General features: G+C 40.5%; 1 protein-coding gene across 1 annotated transcript in view; it reads right to left on the bottom strand.

Annotated features, from left to right (window-relative positions):
- Positions 1 to 1,946: 1,946 nt before the first annotated feature.
- Positions 1,947 to 20,638, bottom strand: part of LOC137383274 (guanine nucleotide-binding protein subunit alpha-12-like) — a 165,293-nt gene continuing 146,601 nt past the window's right edge. The window contains exons 3-4 of the mRNA XM_068055826.1: positions 18,163 to 18,213; positions 1,947 to 12,468 (exon numbers count right to left, since the gene is read on the bottom strand). Coding sequence (XP_067911927.1) covers positions 11,899 to 12,468; positions 18,163 to 18,213 — 621 coding nt within the window. The 3' untranslated portion in view covers positions 1,947 to 11,898. The remainder of the gene's footprint in view (positions 12,469 to 18,162; positions 18,214 to 20,638) is intronic.

Here is a 20,638-nt window from a genome sequence, read left to right as displayed (position 1 = left end):
TAATGCTCTCCTATCTGTTAAACTTTTTTTGGTTGAAGGACCCCTTTTCAAATGAATTAATCATGGATATCTCCATCTAAATTGTAACACCATATAATATGCATAAAAAAACTGCACATAAACAGTGTTTTAATAATGTTTTTGATTAAACAGGCTTTTACTTAGAGAGAGAGTGATCTTTGTGCTGCTCTCGGCGCTCTTCCATGTGCACTCCACTCTTAGGTGGGACAGCTGGCCGCCTCCTGGCTCACACCAAGTTTGCCTTCTGCCGCCTAAGGCCAGCTCTGCTCCATAGGTGCTTTCACATCATTTCACAGAACCCTGGAAAGTCCCTACAGACCTCCAGAGGTTCATGAACCCCAGTTTGAGAACCACTGTTTTAAGCCAACAAACTTTGGACCAATGTCAACCTGATTCCTTGAGGGCAAGAGTTGACAGCATAAAATATCTCAAATTGGCAACTCCTCTGACCACAAAATTAATTAGAGTCTGCAGCAGAAACAGGCCATTCAGCCCATCTGATCTATGCTGGCATTCATGCTCCACCCGAGTCTCCTCCCACCCGTCTTTATCTAACCCCATCAGCACATTCTCTTTAATGGCTGGGGCAATAGACGATATTCTCCTGTGTTTGATATTGCTCGGGCAGAGGCCAGTTCTATAATTGATCCAAATGTGCTAAGTGCCGACCCCTGGGTGAAAAAAGTGGGTAGTGTCTTACTCTCCAGCTGAACCAGCACAATCTGAATTGATCAAGCTCCACTTTAATAGTTACCTGAATTTTGACGATGACCAACTCAAAAATATTCCCAACATTCTGTACCTCAAAAGAATAATTCAACATCACTCGCACCACATTCTCTATTTGCTTAGATTAAATCCTTTAGGACAGCACCATTCTTATATAAAAGCAAAATACTGCAGATGCTGGAAATCTGAAATAAAACCAAAAAGTGCTGGAAATACTCAGCAGGTCTGGCAGCATCTGTGGAGAGAGAAGCAAAGTTAACGTTTCAGGTCAGTGACCTTTTATCAGAACTAGTTTTGCTGGTTTTCATCAGAAAGAATCAGACAAACAGCAATGTTCTTCTTCGATCGAATAAGTGTTTGGAGAATGAACTAAAGCCTGGCCACCTGACCCGAAACCAACTAGACCCGACTACATCTGTCGGGTTCGGGTCGGGTCAGGTCGAAATTCCGAGTCCCGCATTCGGGTTTGGATCGAGTCAGGCTGGATGCTGTTTCCGGGAAATCACGGGATCAGGCTTACCCATGATTCCCCACAACTCCAGCTGCAGGAATAGCCTGCTGCCGGAACGGATGACGGGGATTCGTGTCGGGTCGGTGTGAAAAAAATGAAAGGGTTCGGGTTGGCTGTGGTTGGGTCAGGTTTAAATTTTATACCCAAGCCAGTCTTTAGAATGAACGAGGTTTGGTCTCATGTCCTATGCTCAGTTATGCTGTCACTGGAACGTGTTAAAGATATGATGCTTTTGCACAAAGGGTGGGGGAAGAGAGGGAGGAGAGAGAACACTACACCCAGAAGGGTTTCAGCAAAGTCTTGGAAGCAGCATCAGCCATTTGCCTTCCTACATCTGAGGAATGTGCTTGCCCTGGGGAGATCTAAACAGATGGAGAGAAGAGGGGGGGGGGGGGCGGGGAAGAGGGGTCACCAGGCAGAGGGCAATGGGGCAGGCGAGAGAGAGCAAGTGAGCATGCATGTAGGTGGGCGAGAGAGAAGCAGGGAGAGTGGCTGGGTGAGAGAGAGAAGGGGTGAGCCAGCGAGAGAGAGAGAGACAGACAGTGGGACAGGCGAGCGAGAGGGAGATAGAGAGAGATAGAAGAAGAGGGGTAGGGTCTGCGAGAGCACAAGGGAGATGGATGAAGAGGAGAGAGGAAAGATTAAGACAATATTGGGAGAAATTCAACAAATTTGACCACATAACTTGTTTGATACATGGAGAACATGCAACAATTCCCACACCAATTTATTTTTACTGCGTTCAAAATTGCATACAATCACACGGTCAACTTCTACCAGCAAAAGCGAGAGCCAACTTTTTAAACTGCAGTGACAGCAACTTTTTTAATTATCGAGTTGTACAAGTTTACACACTTTCTTCGAACATGTTAGAGTACAGAGTACACAATGCTTTCCAGGTTACACGGTACTTGCAGTTATATATACACACTGCAGATCCTATACGGCTATATAGTTATGATGTATCTGCCATATCTTCACACTGATGAATAGGTACAATACAATGGAGGATGTGGGTAGAGGTGGTCAGGGTTGGAGAGATTAGTTTGAAGTATATTGTGAAGCCCTGTTTCTGGATTAAACTAGTATTGCATTCCATCTATCAAGAGTTTGGCAAAAACTATATCCCACTGTTCAGTACCTCAAAAGTACAGAATTATACAAATAGAAGACATTAAATACAGACTACAATCCACATAAAGTACACTTTAATATTTATAAAATCATATATACATAAAACATAATAGAAGCATTTTGAGCTAAAATACAGTTTATACAGTTAACAAAGGCATCGAGTGTTTACATGGTTTGGCCTCATTTCTTTACTAATTCAAACCCAGTAAAATTTAGTTGAGTTAGTATCACAGTGTCAATTAAGCATGCAAGATGCTAAAAATGTTTTACTGCATTGATTCTGTAGAATGTTTTTCCTCAAGATACAAAAAAAATCAACACTTATTCTGTAGGATGTCAGGCAGCAACATAACGATTGACCCCATGAGCTCTGAATGCTAGAAAGTGAGCAAATTGAGAAAATGCAGTCACTGAAGATTTCTGTAAATCAGCCTAGATTAGAAAAACTATTATATACAAAATTCATACCAAATCGTATTCCTGTTCTTGGGATAACTTTACCTTTCTTTAAATTAAAAAATTTCCTCTGTACAAAAAGTGGTTGGGGTGTGCTTATCTTAATGCACCAAGTGCTCAAGTTTTACATTCAGTTACACAGACATGTTCTCCATTAGTTGTCATGGAAAAATTCCTCTTAAAGGGAAAGGGAGGCAATCTTTAATTAGCAAGTGCTGCAACTCATCTCCTTTCAGTTTTAGAGAGAGGGGCTACATCACACAGACTCTGCCTGTGCCAATCATTAAAGGGAACTCAGATTTTATAAGGGAAGTTCGATCTGGCATTGAGACAACATAAAAACTTCACCTAAAATGGCAGAGGGATTAGGATTAATGTGAGAGTAATTGTTTTATGTAGCTCAACATCTACAACAGTCACTGCAAGGCATCATGAACCACTATTAATTTATCAGTGCAAGATTTCTTTGCATTCTTCAGCATTAAAATTGCCTTGAAGGGGTAACAAGAATGCTAAACTAAATGTCACCTTGGCTCAGTTGGCAGCACGCTCATCTCAGTCAGAAAGTTGTTGGTTCAAGTCCCACAGCATACAACCAAAACTAACACTTCAGTGTAGTACTGGGAGTGCCGAGATGCCATCTTTGAGACCTCTCTGTCTCTTCAGATGGATGCAATAGATCCTACAGCACCATTTGAAGAATAGTTGAGCTTTCCAGGAGTCTTGCCAACATTTTACTTTCAAAACATCCTTATTCAAAAGGCGAATTAACTGCTTACTCATCTCACTGCACACAGCCAGGTCTCACTAACAGCAAAGTGGTTGTCATGTTTGCCAACCTGACAATAGTGACTACGCTTTAAAAAGGTACTTAATTTGTTGATGTTTTGAGACATCCTGAGGAAATAAAAAGTGACAAAGAAATACAAGCTTTTTCTTCTTTCTGGCAAAGAATGTTTTTCCTGATATGCAAGAACAGAATATTATTCTAAATAAATGCTGCACATATGTGGATAGAGACGTCTGTGATAAGAAAAGCTACTCAATATTGTGAGTTGAGTATAATCTTGAAACCATGGAAACAAATTTACACACATTTCCATAATTGCTTCCTTTCTACAGAATCCTGCACATGCTACCTCGCGGCCCCTTTTAAACTACAGCACAGGGCAGCATGTGTAACAAAGCAACTCATGGCAGCTTATTAGTATATATAAAAGTTTTGAATAAAAACAAAAACACCACCTTTTTCATGATCTGTGCACATTAGGATAGCAAAAATGTGCCATCAGCTGGCAGTCATTTATTCTAGTGCTAATATTTTCTGAGATATAACGGTGTTAAATTGGCTGAGCATTGGTACAATTTCAATCATTACGCTGGTCTCATTTTACAATTCTGCATTCACAGGATTAAAGCAGCAGACAGTGTGATCCATTTAGAGTTTGAGTACAAACAACATCTGTGGAATGTACATGATCAGCACTATCCTCAACTCTACATAGTTCACTCTAACTTACAGGTGAATGACTAAAGGTGACACTTCTGGTTGCTGACATTTCTCCACAACCTATCCTCTTTCCTGCCACAAGACAACTGAACAATAACCCAGGCATTGCTCAACCCCAAGCTGCTGCATTCCACACGATATACTGATTGTAACACACACACACACACACACACACACACACACACAGGTTCTTTACAATATCTAAGCATACACTTATCCAAGAACCTCCAAGTATACACTTTTGTAATAACATCCAGTTCTGTTTAGTGGTAGCACCCAGTCAGATGGTTTTGGGTTCAAATCCCACTCCAGAGACGCAAGCACAAAGTATAGACTGCCACTCCAGTGCTGTACCGAGGGAGAGCTGCACTGTCTGACATGCCGTCTTTCAGATGAGATTGTTGAACCGAGGCCCCATCTGCCCTCTCAGGTGTATGTAAAAGATGCCATGGTACTATGCTGGCCAATATAAATCCCTCAATCAACATCACTTTAAAAAACAGATCTCTGGGTTGTTATCTAATTTTCTGTGATTGTCCTGTTTGTGCAAATTGGCTGCCACATTTCATACAACAGTGGCTACATTTCAAAAATTCTTGATTAGCTTTAAAGCACTTTGGGATGACCAGAGGTGGTGAAAAGCGCTCTACAAATCCAAGTTCTTACTCATGTTGCTTTTTGTAACAAAAAAAGTTCATCATATTAGCATCAACTGAGTTTGATAAGAATCCATTCCATTTATCTAACACTCAGCTGGAGAGAGGGGGGAAAAAGATGGAGGATGGAACTCTGAACAATTTAGTTCCAAGATCAATTTGAAGCTAAACAACCATTCATTTACACTATCTGTGCCTCTCAGCATATTAAACTTGAGTTTAGAATCCCTTCTCAATCTTTTCCACCAGTGGAAGAGATTAATTTGACAACTTTTCTCTTTACAACTTAAAGCTCTATGTCCCAGAATCACATCCCTTTTCTCTGAACTTGCTCCAATACAGCAATGTCCACTGCAAAGTGAGCTTGCTCTATCAATGACTTTACAAAGTTAAAATAATCTGTTTGGTTTGCAATTAAAAGCTTTGTGATTCATGTCAGTTCCTGATTAGTGCTGTTGATAACAAAGCTCATTAACTGGATACTTTCAATGAATAGTTAAAAAAAAAACTTGTTTCCCTCTGACAGATTTGTAAAATAATTGCTGAGTTCCATTGTAATACTTGTGAGAGTGAACTTAGTGTTAAAATCCCATCTCTAACAGCATTAAAATGGTCACTTCTGCAATGTGACACAAATCCTTGTGATATTTGTATTTTTAATCCCTAAATTTAGTTAACTAAATTAACAAGATGCTGTAATTTATAACAAAAATCATTCCAGAATAACTTCAAATAATCTGGTTTTGACCTAAAATTAGACCCACGAGAGGTGGCTTGAAAGAGCAGCGTTGGACCATACTGGACAAGAAACATTGCAACATTCCTGCAAATGACATACAAATTGAATTTCAAAAACAATTTATTCAAATCTTGGGCAAAGGGATGAAATACAGTAAATGAAACCGAGTAAAATGTTGTGGAATGCAATGTACAATGCAGCTGAGAGAGTTTCAACTACATTCAACTGTTTATGCTCGGAAAACTATCTATAATTGGATAAAAGCAAAATACTGCAGATGCTGGAAATCTGAAATAAAAACAAGAAATGCTGGAAATACTCAGCAGGTCTGGCAGCATCTGTGGAGAGAGAAGCAGAGTTCGTTTCAGGTCAGTGACCCTTCTTCAGAACTGAACTATAATTGGAATCTGCTGCTCAACAATTATTAAGTACCACGGGAAAACAGTTTTTACAACTTAAAAACATCTTACTTCATGTTCTGAATATGTGGAGTAAAATTTCAGATGTCCTCCTAATCACCCACTACAACTTGGGTGAAATGGTGTAAACTGCCTTTTATGCTAATTCTACAGGGTTTTCATTGATCTTGTGGCAGGAGATCAGAAGAAATCCCATGGAAATTCGACCCTGTGTTTCTTGGCTCAACGCTAGTCACCGGCAACTTAAAATTAAGTGTATTTTTGCAGAGATCAATGTCTTTGGGTGGGGAAAGGAAAAAAAATGTGGGCATAAAAAAAAGAGAAATTTCAAAAGAGACAGCGGGGAGAATTAACTATCTTAAAAACAGCCAATACTGTAGATATTTCGCTATGTAACAGTCTGCATCAGATAAAGTCAGACATAGACCAGTGAAACGCTAATATTGTATCAGAAATGGTATCAGTTCACAACATATTAAGGAAGGCAATTGAAAAAGCTGGTACATGACACAAAGGATTAGGCAACAGATCAGTATTAGATACTGGCCAAATGAGAAGAGAAGGAAGAGTGAAAGAAGAACAAAAAAAAATTCCAAGCATGTTTTGCTCCCAGTGTTATAAAGATGGTTAAGTGCAATTTACACAAAATACAAATCATGCAAACCCTAAATACACAAAATACACACACCGGGGGTTCTGTATAAATTAATTTGGGCTTGTTTTAAAAACAAACCACATCACACTCTCCCGGTATTTAAAGACTGAAATGCAAAACCTATGCAACACAATTTTGTATATGCTCAAATATAGCCCAAGAGGAAAAGTTACACTGTACAGAGCAATTTATACAAGGATGGAAATACAGAGACATATAAAACAGGAGCAGAAGGTTGGAAACAAGGAATCACAGACAACTTTGAGTGTGTTTTTATCAGCATATCCTACAACTGACTGGCCAGAACTTCCATAGGGATGATCACTGTGTTTGGTTATCACCATAAAAACAAGGAGAAAGCATCAGGCCAACTTTGTATCACATTAAATCTTTTAAAGTGAAAATACATTGATTTATGAGATAGATTTCACATTTTCAGTAGGCTAAGCGAAAAGGTGTGGCTGTCTGAGAATTTTTAAGTGAACTTTGCATAGTTCGGCAGATGAGAGCCAGATTTTTAAGAGGAGAATAGATTTATTCCAAGATTGAAACAGTGTGGAGGAAAAAATTTGAACTAGCTCATCTTACAAGTAGTCTGTGAAGATGATGCTACCTACAAGATAACCCTTTAAGGCATGAAGATGATGGAAAAATGGAAAACATTGCAGTTAAAAAGGCAAGAAGACCTGTTCAAAACATTTATCTCTCTAATTCTGATTTGAGTTCTTTATTTAATTTTGTTTAGATATCCCAGGGAATCTTAATTTTAAAATCTTAAACCTAGGAAGAAATCATTAAGGACAGAGGAGGAAGAAGAGGAGGAGTGAAATTGTTTTTCTATGGTCTTCACATGGAAAATATAATTCAAGAAGAAAACTGCAAAATACCTTCATCATTCATTTTAAATTATTAGTATCCTGTGTTACGCAGTGGAGAAATATGATAAAATGCAGACACTATCCCTGTGCAGCTGAAAAAATGCAAAAACAAATTGAGAGAATCACATTGCATGGGTTGGCAGGTTTATAGTTTCAGATGAATACCACAGTGAAAACTGACTGGAAATTTCTCAAGTTCTGAAACTGATTGGGGAAAAGTGGTTTAAAAAAACAACATTCCTTATGATAAATTACCCTAGGTACTTAGTGTCATTGTAACACTATTAAGCCATTGCTTTTAAATAGTTTAATACTTTTACCCTTATTATGCATTTAAAATAAAAATGCTTCTCACGTTGCCATCAAACTTCAATCTCAGGTGCAAACAAGCTGCTCAGGGTTAAAAACATTAGCCAACTATTCAAATGCACATTTCTACTTTCCTTGTTGCAGGGGAGTTTAAACCTATAACAAAAACACCAAGTGCTGAAAACACTCAGCAGGTCCGGCAGCATCTGTGGAGAGAGAAGCAGAGTTAATGTTTCAGGTCTGTGACTTTTCATCTGAACTGGAAAAGTTAAGAAACGTATTAGGTTTGAAGCAAGTGAAGGGGTGGGGGTTGGTGGGGAAAAGAACAGAAAGGAATGTGTGTGATAGGGCAGAGTGCAGGAGAGATTAAATAACAAAGATGTCATGGGACAAAGTCAAAGACAGTGTTATGGTTGTGGTGAAAGACAAAGCATTAGTCCAGAAAAAAGGGTGTTAAAGGCAGAATAATGATTAGCTCTGTCCAAAAGAACATGAAAAACAGGCACATGGTTAAAAAATAAAATAAATTTTAAAAGACCAATCATGCTCTGCAATTGTTGAGCTCAATGTTGTGTCCGCAAGGCTGTAGAGTGCCTAATCTAAAGATGAGGTGCCGCTCCTCGAGCTTGTGTTGATGTCCACTGGAACACTGCAACAGGCTACGGACAGAAATGTGAGCATGAGAGCAGATTGGTCTGTTGAAATGACAAGCAACCAGAAGCTCAGGGTTATGCTTTTGGACTGAGTGGAGGTGTTCCGCAAAGCAGTCACCCAATCTACATTTGGTCTCCCCAATGTAGAAACGAGTGCATTGTGAGCAACGACTACTGTTTACTAAATTGAGGGAAGTACAAGTAAAACTCCGCTTCACCTGAAAGGAGTGTTGGGGCCTTGGATAGTGAGGAGAGGGGAGGTGAAAGGGCAGGTATTATACCCCCTGCGATTGCATGGGAAGGTGCCAGGGGAAGGGGACGAGGTGTCAGAGGTGATGGAGGAGTGGAACGGAGTATCGCGGAGGGAATGATCCCTTTGGAATGCTGACAGGGGAAGGGAAGATGTGTTTGGTGGTAGCATCACATTGGAGGTGGCAGAAATGACGGAGGATGATCCTTTGGATGTGGAGGCTTGTGGGATGGTAACTGAGGACAAGGGGAACCCTGTTGTGGTTCTGGGAGGGAGGGAGGGGAAGGAGTGAGGGCAGAAGCGCGGGAAATGGGTCGGACACGTTTGAAGGCCCTGTCAACCACAGTGGGGTGAATTGTTGAGGAAAAGGAAGACATGTCAGAGGCGCTGTTGTGGAAGGTTGCATCATCAGAACAGATACATCGGAGACGGAGAAACTAGGAGAATGGGTTGGAGTCCTTAGAGGAAACAGAGTGTGAAGAAGTGTAGTTCAAGGTAGCCGTGGGAGTCAGTGGGCTTATAATAAATATTAGTGGACAGCCTATTTCCAGAGATGGAGACAGAGAGGTCGAGGAAGGGAAGTGCCAGAGAGAGACCATGTAAAGGTGAGAGAAGGGTGTAAATTGGAAGCAAAGTTGAAGTTTTCCAGTTTGGGGCGAGAGCAGGAAGCGGCAACAATATAGTCATCAATGTACCAGAAAAAGAGGTGAGGGAGGGGCCCTGAGTAGGACTGGAACAAGGAATGTTCGACATATCCCACAAAAAGACAGGCATAACTAGGACCCATGTGGGTACCCATAGCAACACCTTTTATTTGAAGTAAGTGAGTGGAGTTAAAGGAGAAGTTGCTCAATTTAAGAACAAGTTTAGCCAGCGGAGGAGGGGGGTGGTGGATGGGGACTGGTTGGGCCTCTGTTCAAGGAAGAAGCGGAGAGCCCTCAGACTGTCCTGGTGGGGGATGGAGGTCTGGAGAGATTGGATGTCCATAGTGAAAAGGATGCACTTGGGGCCAGGAAACGGGAAACTGTCGAAATGATGTAGGGCATCAGAAGAGTCACGGATGTAGGTGGGAAGAGACTGTACCACGGGAGAAAAGATAGAGCGAAGATAGGAAGAAATAAGTTCAATGGGGCAGGAACAGGCTGAAACGATGGGTCTACCAAGACAGTCCTGTTTGTGGATTTTGGGAAGGAGGTAGAAGCGGGCTGTCCAGGGTTGCGGGACTATGAGGTTGGAAGCTGTAAAGTGAAGATCTCCGGAGGAGATGAGGTTTAAACCTTAAACCTGTAAACATAGAAACGAAGCAACTGTATGAGGCTAAATATTGCTGCCTCTTTATTGCTGAAGACCCATCTTACTGTACAGGTTATACCATTTGTTCGAAAAATTGGCACTGAATTTAAGTGAGATGTTCCACGATAAAGTGTGCCTAGAGTGGTCAGCAAATTCCAGAAATTAAGTGAAATTTGAATTTTCAGAAGGAAGTGATCACAAAAGTGAGATTATAACTAACAGGTTAAAGATCTAACCAGGCAAACATAATAGTGCTAGAGTAAATCCAAGCAAAAAAAGTGCTTAAAACTACATTGAAGTCAAAAACGTCTCAATATGTAGGAAACTTAGTTCTTTTGTCTCCAATTTGAACCTGCTTCATTTATCCTTACAGTGTGTTGCGTAATAAGATAGTCAATTAAACCAGATATACTATCTGGAGAAAAACATGTGCCATTTTGAACCAGTAAAAAGATTGGCTGGAAGTCCCAATTCCCCAGATACATGATGGAATTTGAAGGCTTTCTAGGTCACATCTGATCAATGTGGCTTAGAACCCAGTTGTGTTGTACTACGGGCAGTGCTATGGAAAATGCAACTGGATCTAGATCACTTCTATTTTTAAGGAAACTCTTCCTGCACCTTTGGTGGCACCAGATTATTTACTTCAAAAGAGCAACTCCACACCTGTGACCAATTTCCAAAACCACCTGTGCTACAAAATGGAGTACAGTCCATTTGGATTAAAATCTTTACTCTGCTGAGAATCTATTTCAAAAAACAAAAATTCATGTGTGACAGGCTAAAGATTAGTGTGATTTTGACCTGTTTCACGTACAAAACTGAGTTTTGAACAGCACTTCAGACAACAGAGGTTTCCATCTGTTCAAGCTTAAACAACAATTCACACCTGAGAGACATTCTTTGAATGCTCTACACAAGTCAGATATAGCTGTAAAGGACCTTTATGAAAATTATAACAGCTGTCAGTAAAAAAGACACATTCACAATAAAGCAGAACACCAGACTCTATGAAATTCCTGCATTGTCACATGACTGTGAAAAGGTTTACAAAACCAGTGCTATAAACTGCCAAGGCAGGTCCTTCACATTACAGTCCCAAATGTGGCAAATTAGCACTGCTGTAATTGTAGCCATTTCTGTTGTTATTCGCAGTATTGTCCCTGAAAATCTAGAAAGCAAAGGAGAAACCAGCATTTCTGAGTATGCTATCCACTCTCTCTGCCAAGAGAGACTTCAGACTCCAGATCCAGTTTGCATTTGGCAGTAGTAAATAGCTGAATTCCAGGGAGGGCTAGAGTCCATGAAGTAGCTTGGATAATAAACTTTCCCTGAAACTTTAGTTCATGCAGACCTCCATGCAAGCACCCTTCGGTTATATGCCATTTTGGTTCATGGAACTCAATACATTGCAATACGCCCAACTTTCCCATCTAACACGATTAGAAAAGAGGCCTTAGTGCCATCAATGTCTAAAACTATTGTTCAATATGCTTCTGGTGTCTGAGCGCTTGTATAGAAATGAAAAAGGACACTTATAAGCACTTCAAAGGTGATGCTGGTAAGCATCAAGCTTTCATGAAATCAGTGATGTCTATTTTATATCCACGACCAAAACTGTCAGCCACTCTGAGCTCACAGACACAGTGCTGATGACAGAGGGAATACCAAGGAGCAACACAAATTCACTGCAACATCACATCTTTCAAATTCTCCTGCAGAATAGTGTCCTTCACTGCATGAAACACAAATCGAATGTTTTCTGTGTCAATGGCTGTTGTGAAGTGGTGGAACAGTGGTTTGGTGCGATCTCGTCGCTTGTTGTTGAAGCATTGCACCAGGTATTTTTGTACATCCTCCAGCTTGTGAGGGTCCCACTCAAAGTTTGGGAAATATTTCTTAATATTGACTGTTTTCACCTTCCCCACAAGCAAGTCCATTTTGTTGAGGAACAAGATAACAGAGACAGAAGAAAACAATTTATTATTTACAATCGTCTCAAAGATATTCATCGATTCTACCAGACGGTTTGTCCGCCGGTCTTCCATCAGGACCTGGTCATATTCACTGGAGGAAGCCATGAACAGAATGGATGTAATGCCATCAAAGCACTGAAACCATTTCTGTCGCTGTGACCGTTGACCACCCACATCTACCATCTTGAAAGGAATGCCTTTTATGACAAAATCGTGCTCCACAATTCCTTTGGTGGCTTTTCTTGCAAGCAGGACATCGTGTCTGCTGGGAATGTAACTCTGAAACAAAGAAACTGATTAAAGCATACTGCAAAACTGGGTATACTGGTGACCATCACAATTTTGCTTTCACCTCTTTTTAACACCACCCCCTTTCCCCTGGAACCACCCTCCCAACAAGAAAAGCTTAAACATATTCAAATTAGATGAACTGCTTGTCTAGCAAAACATCAGTTTAAGATAAAAGCAAAATACTGTTTAAGATGCTCATTTCACAAGCCCACAATCACAGCAGGTTCAAACTCCAGTAATGACTGGATATTAATCAGACATGGGATTGAGCTTGTTGTTTGCTTTTGGAAGGAGGGGAGAGGAAAAGGGAACTGCTTGCCAGATGTATTTGTTTTCTAAAAGACACATATGTTTTTCTCCAATAGGTCCCATGCTACTATGCTAATGACATGTTCTACATTTAGGAAAATAATCAAGTATCAGCTGTAATGTTTGCTGCAAATAACTATGTGAATCAAATTAAATGTGTACAAAGATTTAAAAAGGGGCAAGCGTTCAGTAAATATTTGAAAAATTTTCTTCTACAGCGAGATTTGCATTCTGTTCCTTAAACCTTGAACAATTTTGCTTTACTTAAAAGAATGCACAAAATGTAATCTGAACAGCAGCAATAATTGCTGGCGCCACTAGTGGCAAAGACTAAACTTAAAGCTCAAGTTGAAGTTAACAGAAATCTACTCTAATGTTTTTCGGAGAGTGGTGGCAAAGGAATAATCTCACCAAGAGAATTAAAAGCTGGAGTGTTGAGTGATTGGAATCCAGTGAGATTATTGATTTGAGGTCATGGTGTTGGTGTTGACTTTATTTGAAACTGTAGTAATTTTTTTTTTATTTCAGCACAGTTTAAAAAAAATCCCCCTCCCTCAATATCCAACATTAATATTAATAACTTCAGGTTAGCGAGAACAGCTTTGCTCAGTTTCACTGCCGTTGGGAGATTAAGCTGGTCGCAAATGGATTTCAATCTGTGCTGAGTTAGTGATTTCAGTTGGCTACTCCAATGCTACAAATTAGGCTGTAAATCTGCTGCAGTAAAAGCACATACTGTATTTGCATAAATGGGTAAGACAGTAATAAGTTGAAGTTATAGTTAACTAATGTGAATAGTGCATTTGTAAGCTAATGATAATTACTGAATTTACAGCTTGACTAACTAGACCATTTTAAAAAAGCTTGTATGAACCGCAAATTTCCAGGAGACAAATCTGTAAATTTCCATGAGACATATCAGTGATATCCAAACCAGTGAAGTCTGAGAATTCCCTAGCTTGCACTTAGGATACAGTTAAAACAGGAAAACATTTTCGAATAGCTGCAGCAAATGTGGGCAAATACAATACACAATAAACTGTGACCGTTAACAGAACTGAAGATCTTTGGAAGAAATGGTGGTGAGGAGCCAAGAACAACGGTTGTATTTCTTGATTGACGGTTTTTGCATATTCATCAGTTGTGGGTGTACTGCAAAACCTGACAATGCTGGGGCAGAAGCAAGGCTAAGGAAAAAAATGACAGACAGGAAAATTCAAAAAACTTCCAAATTTAGGAATTACCATCAGAAGCAATTGATGGTGTTCATGGCCAGCTCATGAGTGTTTTAAATCAAACAGCAATGTTATAAACATTTGTTAAACAAAGTTCAAAAGGCACAGGCAAAGACAGGACAGAATTAGCACTAAACATTCAGTATTAAGACTGAAAAATCCTCCTCACACAGAATCATACAGGAGGGAAGGAGGCCTGTAACAGCACACAGGTACTACAAATGGCTTCATAAATGCATTTGAGTGGAAAGCAGAATTCCTATGAGCTTAGAGAGTTTGATTTTTAACGAAGGGTAGCCTCTCCTCACTTGTCTTTCACCATAATTTTTCCCCCTTTCCACACTCCTCCCAGCATTCTTCCTAGTCCAAGCATCTGAGGTGCTGTTCATCCACTGGACTGCAAATAATTATAAGCAGGCTCCCATTCATTTTTATAATGGATTTTAAGATGCAATAAATGCAATTACTGGGTAGTTGGGACGTAATCAACTTGGGGTGTAGCTGAGTGCTTGAATAAGGATTCATAGGCTGTTTTGGGACCTGTTGTGAACAAATTGGCTGGTAGGTTTCCCCACGTATCAGTGCACTCCAAAACTGGTTCATTATGTGAAGATTGGGTTTCCTCCACAATTGTTGGGCCTTGGCTGAATATGCTTTGGTGCTCAGCATGGCACCATGACCCGTACTAAACTAGGATGGTTTGCAGCTTCTAAAGGCTGAGACTAGATGATAAAATCTCCTGAAGGAAGTGGGGTTGGTCTTCATGTTTTTCTATTGATAGCCTGAAGGTTTGATATTCATAAGCCACAAACAAAAGCTGCATCTTGTTAGAAATTGCTACTTGCCATCAGCAGGCATTTCCAGCAACACTGGCTTCCACTGCAAACACACAGATGAGCAAGAATGGCACTGATCAAACGAAGGACATGGGAGCTCCTGGATGCCATGGCAACCACGTCTGTAATAAGCATCTGTGGCTCGAGGAGCTTCAGCTCAGATTCATTGAGCTGGAGGCCGGGCTGCAGACACTGTGATGCATCAGGGAGGGGGATAGTTACTGGACACTTTGTTCCAGAAGGCATCATTAAGATAGGGTCGTCTGTTTTGGTCAGTGGTCAGGGACAGGAGGGTGTCACTGCGAGTCAGGCAGGTAAGGGGATAGAGAAGGTGGGAGTGGAGGAGCCTCAGTCCTTGCAATTGAGCAACAAGTTCGAGATTCTTGCAGCTTGTATGGACCAGAGTGAGGGCTGTACTGTGGAAGAGCAGACTAACCAGGGCACCATGGTACAGGAAGCAATTTAAGCTGGGGGGGGGGGGGGACAGCAAAAAGGAAAGTAGTGGTCATCGGGAACAGTATTGTGAGGGGGATTGACACTGTTCTCTGCAGCAAAGGTCTAGTAGACTATGTTGTGTGCCCGATGCCAGGGTTGGGACATCTCCTCAGGGCTGGAGAGGAACTTACAGTGGGAGGGGGAGAATCTAGTCCTCTTGGTCCATGTAGGTACCAACAAAATAGGGAGGATAAGAAAGGAGGTTCTGCATAGTCAGTATGAAGAGCTAGGCACCAAATTAGGAAGCAGAACCTCAAAAAGGTAATAATCTCTAAATTATTACCTGAGCCACATGCAAATTGGAGTAGGGAAAGTAAGATTAGAGAAATGAATGCGTGGCTCAAAGACTGGTGTGGTAGAAGTGGGTTCCGGTTCGTGGGGCACTGGCACCAGTACTGGGGAAAGCAGGGGCTATACCATTGGGACAGTTTACACCTGAACCATGCTGAGACCAGTGTTCTAACGAGCTGCAGAACTAGGGAAGTACAGAGGGTTTTAAACAAAATAGTGGGGGCAAAGGATCAAATTTGGGAAGATGTGGTAAATCACAAGTAGAGACAAGGCAAGAGAGAAAGGTATTAATATGGGAAAAGATAAACAGACCATGACAGGAAAGGACAGCGAGTACAAATGTAAGAGTAAAATCAGCAGATAAGGCTCCAGGTTACAAAAATAATAAAAAAGGACAAAACTAAAGTCTAAAGTCGCTGTATCTGAGTGCACATAGCATTCGAAACAAAACAGATGAACGGATAGCACAAATAGAAATAAATAAGTACTCTGATAGCCATTACAGAGACATGGCTGTAGGATGACATAGATTGGGACCTGAATATTGAAGGGTACATGACATTTAGGAAGGAGAGGAAGCTAGGAAAAGGTGGAGGGGTGGCTCTGTTAATTAATGATAGTATTACCGCAATAAAGAGGGATGTCTTAAGTTCAGGAAACCAGGATGCAGAAGGGGATATTTCAGAATACACAGAATAGATACATTCCAACCAGAAAGACAAATTCCAAGGAGAGGACCCACCCACTGTGGTTAACTAAAAAAGTTAAAGATAGTATCAAACTTAAAGAAAAAGCATATAATCGCGCAAAGATGGGCAGCAGGTCAGAAGATTGGACAGAACATAAAAAGCAGCAAAGAACGACTAAAAGATTAAGGAGGGAAACATTAGAGTAAGAGATAAAGCTGGATAGAAATATAAAGACCGATAGTAAGAGTTTCGATAGATATTTAAAAAGGAGTTAACAAAGTGAGCATTGGTCCCATAGAAAGTGAGTCTGGGGAATTAATAAGGGAAAATAAGGAGATGACAGATGAATTGAACAGGTATTTTGTATCCTGCAAGGTGAATAGATAAGACAGATGCAAGGGTTGTGAGTATTTGTAACTCTCCTCCTCAACAAGCGGTGGAAGCAGATTCTGAATATTTTTAAGGCAGAGGTAGATAGATTCTTGATGAGCCAAGGGGTGAAAGGTTATTGGGTTTAGGTGGGAATGTGGAGTTGAGGTTACAATCAGATCAGCCATGATCTTGTCAAATGGCGGAGCAGGCTTGAGGGGCCAAGTGACGTATTCCTGCTCCTAATTCCTTTCTTCATATGTTCGAAAGGATACCTTAGAACCATAGAAAGGTTACAGCACAGAAGGTGGCCATTCAGCTCATCGTGTCTGCACCGGATGAAAAAACTAGCTGCCCAATCTAATCCCACCTTCCAGCACCTGGTATAGAAATGTCCCACAGACCTTCTGCAGCTTGCCACTACAAATGAAATGGCCAACGGTCTTAAGCAACCAAAGGGAAGGTTTGTTGACAGAACCCGGAGCTATCCTAATCACAAACATCTGGGAAACCTACTGTCATCATCCTTGACATTATACATTCTTGGAGGTGATAAGCATTTCATCACTCCCTACGTGAACACAAATCCAATCAGTTAGGCTTACGCACGCACACAAATAAAATTAGATTTTTTATAATTGATATCAAAATTATATAAATCATAAAGGCTGGCCCATACAGCCTTATTTCGGTGATCAGTTTCCCCACTTGAAACAGGTACATCCAATTCAAACTAATCAGCATTAAAGGAGTCTTGTATGCATTGCAACGTTTGGCATTGACATCACTGATCAAATCCTCCCTGACACACCTCCCCAACCTCCTTCAACGCGATTTCAGTGGAATCCAATTCTTGCCCAATGGTCTTGCAGGAGATAACTTTCTGGAGAAAGCCAGGCAAAGAATTGCAAAGTGGGGGTTTCAACACAAGAAAAAGTCAGTTTAGCATTATTCCTCCATCTGGCCTTTTCCCACAAATACATTCAGCTGTCTCCGGAACCTATTTACACCATTTGCCTTGATCACATCATAGCAATAGGCAAGTACCAACTATGGTCTTAGGCTGTTATAGATCCTTCCTGCAAACAAACTAGTTGGTAGCTTTTCCCACAGATCCCCACTACACTCCAAAACTAATTCACTGCATGAAACTTTATGAGGCATTTTTAAAGTGTGCTAAGTTGCTACATACAAGTATGGTATGGAACTAGTGGTAGGGAAAGGGAGAGAAATGCAATTGGCCCAAATAAGAAAAAAACTCAAAGCCATCATATAGTAGACACACCAAACATTATTTTATAATCTGATTTTTATCCCCAGTGATGACTTTTGCATTATGTGGAAGACACTAAATTTAAATAAATTTTAAGCATATACACAGTGTAATCTAGTTTTCCGAATTAGCAAGGGCAAATTCTCTACGTTCTGATTGTTAAAATAAGTAGGATTTACACTCACCAGTTGTCCAATCTGGTCAAGGTTATCCAGAAAATACTTCACAGATTCACCCTGTTGGCAGGAAAAAGTTAACAAAAAATCAGTTCCAACTTCTAAAATTAACTGGAGTCCATTAACATGAGGAAAAAAAGATTAACAAGGATATTTCACTTAAAGCAGAGTGAATTCGGGCCAGACACAGAATCAATATTGAGTATGCTGGAAGTCCTCCTCACTTGTGAATTAAAGAACAGTATGGCAACATCAGTGGGAAATATTTTAATTCTGCCTTGATGTACAAAGTAAAATATCATTCTCAGATTTCACTCAGAAATCAGACTATAAATCCCAACCTGAACTGTTATTCCAACTCTTCAGTTTGAATTTTCGTGCAGTAAACAAATGTCAAGAATGTCTAAAAAACATTTGTTAAGGACTTGCATGTTAGTTTTTGTGATATAAAAATGCATCTCTTTTCACACACAGAACTGTTGTAAGTTTGAAAACTTCAGGACATCCCAAATCCACCCATATCTCGGAATGATGTTTCAGCGCAGCGGTTTTCAATGTTCCACTGTGGGACCATCTGATTTATCACCAAATGCCCACTATCTCTCAGAATTTATTTAAACCTATGACCCTTGTAAACTCATACTTGTTTAAAGAATGAAAACAAATTATGCAACAATCCTGTGAAAAACACTAACTCGGCACAAACTTATTTACATCTACTGTAAATAGCAAATCCGTTTTGAAGCAGTCATCTCACTATTTTGAAAATCTATAATTTCCACATTAGGCTTGGAGGCACAGCTGAATTTCTTTCCAAAACTACATCAATTTCACTCACTGTAAACGGGGATTTAGCTACTTAACCACTGATTCTAGTGGAACAAGGAACTGTTTGGTTCACCTTGCCTATAATTTTATCGAAATGTATTTGCCAATGTTTTTCACAACTTGAGTGGAACCAGAGAATGCCGTATATGTTTGATCTTTTCCATTCAATGCAGATGGACAGATAAGTAAATAAGCACAATTAATGGCCCTCGTTACAGTGCCAGTTCAAATAAATGCCACCAACTCATTCGTACCAGCCAGGTTACACTATTGCCAGATAATGGCTCTCAGCGTTTCAAAAGAAATTGGAGTACCAGCAAGTGGCCTGTGAAACGAGTAGATGGAGAGGTTTTTCTAAAAAAATATATATTTCTAGGGTGCTTCAATAGATTTAGTTATTACATTGTTACATAATCTAGCACTCATGGCCTCATCACTCCCTACATCTGCAGACTCCCCCAGCCCTACCACCACCGCCCCACCATGAACTCAGCGCTCCAATTCAAGCCAGCCTGTTGAACATACTCTCCACCCTTCAACTTGCTATTGGTGGCCATCCCTACAGCCATCTATGTTCTAAACTCTAGGCATTCCTCTCTAAAACTTCTCCCTCTCTGCACCTTTCTTTGCTCCTTCTAAACCCCACCTCTGACCAAACTTTCCTCTCCCAATATCTCCTCCTTTGACTCATGTCATGCTGGACCCCCACCTGCCAAGAATGAGGCATATTAATTTTGTCACATGAACATTGATTAGAAAATTGTTGAAGTGAAGAAAGGGCTTATTAAAAAAATCACCCAGCCCTTGGCAGGAAAATTTTTTTTTGCATACCAACAGCCAGTGCTTGGAAGGACAAAGGGGCTATTTCCCTGCTCCAATTTAACCCACAATGGACTTTGAGCACCAGGTATTGTGTGTAAGAAGAGACATTCCATAGTCGGCTAAGACCACAGAATCCACAAACAGATGTGGTCAGACCAGCTAGTCACATGACTAACCTGCTTGGCAACCTGGGTTTTTCTGAATTGTACTAACAGTTTGAACTCAGTGTCTGTTTGCTCCTGGACTGAAAGACCTCTCCTGTCTGGCTCTCCATCTCTTTCTCACAGAACTCCAAATTCACTGAAGACACATGAACCCCAAAAGAGAAAAGTCTCCGACAGTGAATAATAATAATACTGGGCCCCAACAAAAAGCAAGATCTACCTACAATCAAGGACTCTACAGTGAGCTCGAAGAACAGTAACAAAAACCCTCTTCAGAGATTGCCTCAAACTTTACTACTTTATTTTTCTTCTGCTCTTTTCTGTCTCTATCTGCATGTGTGCATCACATATGCATGCTAGCGTGGGCGCATCGTGTATCCGCAGGCGGTAACCAAATTAGAGTTTATGTTTAATAAATTTCAACCCTTCTTCTTTAAACTCAAGAAAATCGGTTTCTGCTGGTTTCTTTGCCTTATAATTAGAAAGCAGCAAACAAGGATTCACCAAGGGGGAGCTAAAAACAGTGTTTAAAATAAAACTCTATTACTGTAAGACCAGGTGAAGGCTGAGAGGGAACCCTAAACACCTTTCTCACCTGGTCGCAACACTCGATATTCATCTTCAACTCATTATGCTTCTGCGAAGCACCTGGAAATATTTTTCTATGTTAA

The sequence above is a fragment of the Heterodontus francisci genome, chromosome 24, assembly GCF_036365525.1.
Source record: "Heterodontus francisci isolate sHetFra1 chromosome 24, sHetFra1.hap1, whole genome shotgun sequence".
Taxonomy (NCBI): domain Eukaryota; kingdom Metazoa; phylum Chordata; class Chondrichthyes; order Heterodontiformes; family Heterodontidae; genus Heterodontus; species Heterodontus francisci.
The sequence above is the reverse complement of the archived record's forward strand: the minus strand, read 5'-3'. Positions and strand labels throughout refer to the sequence as shown.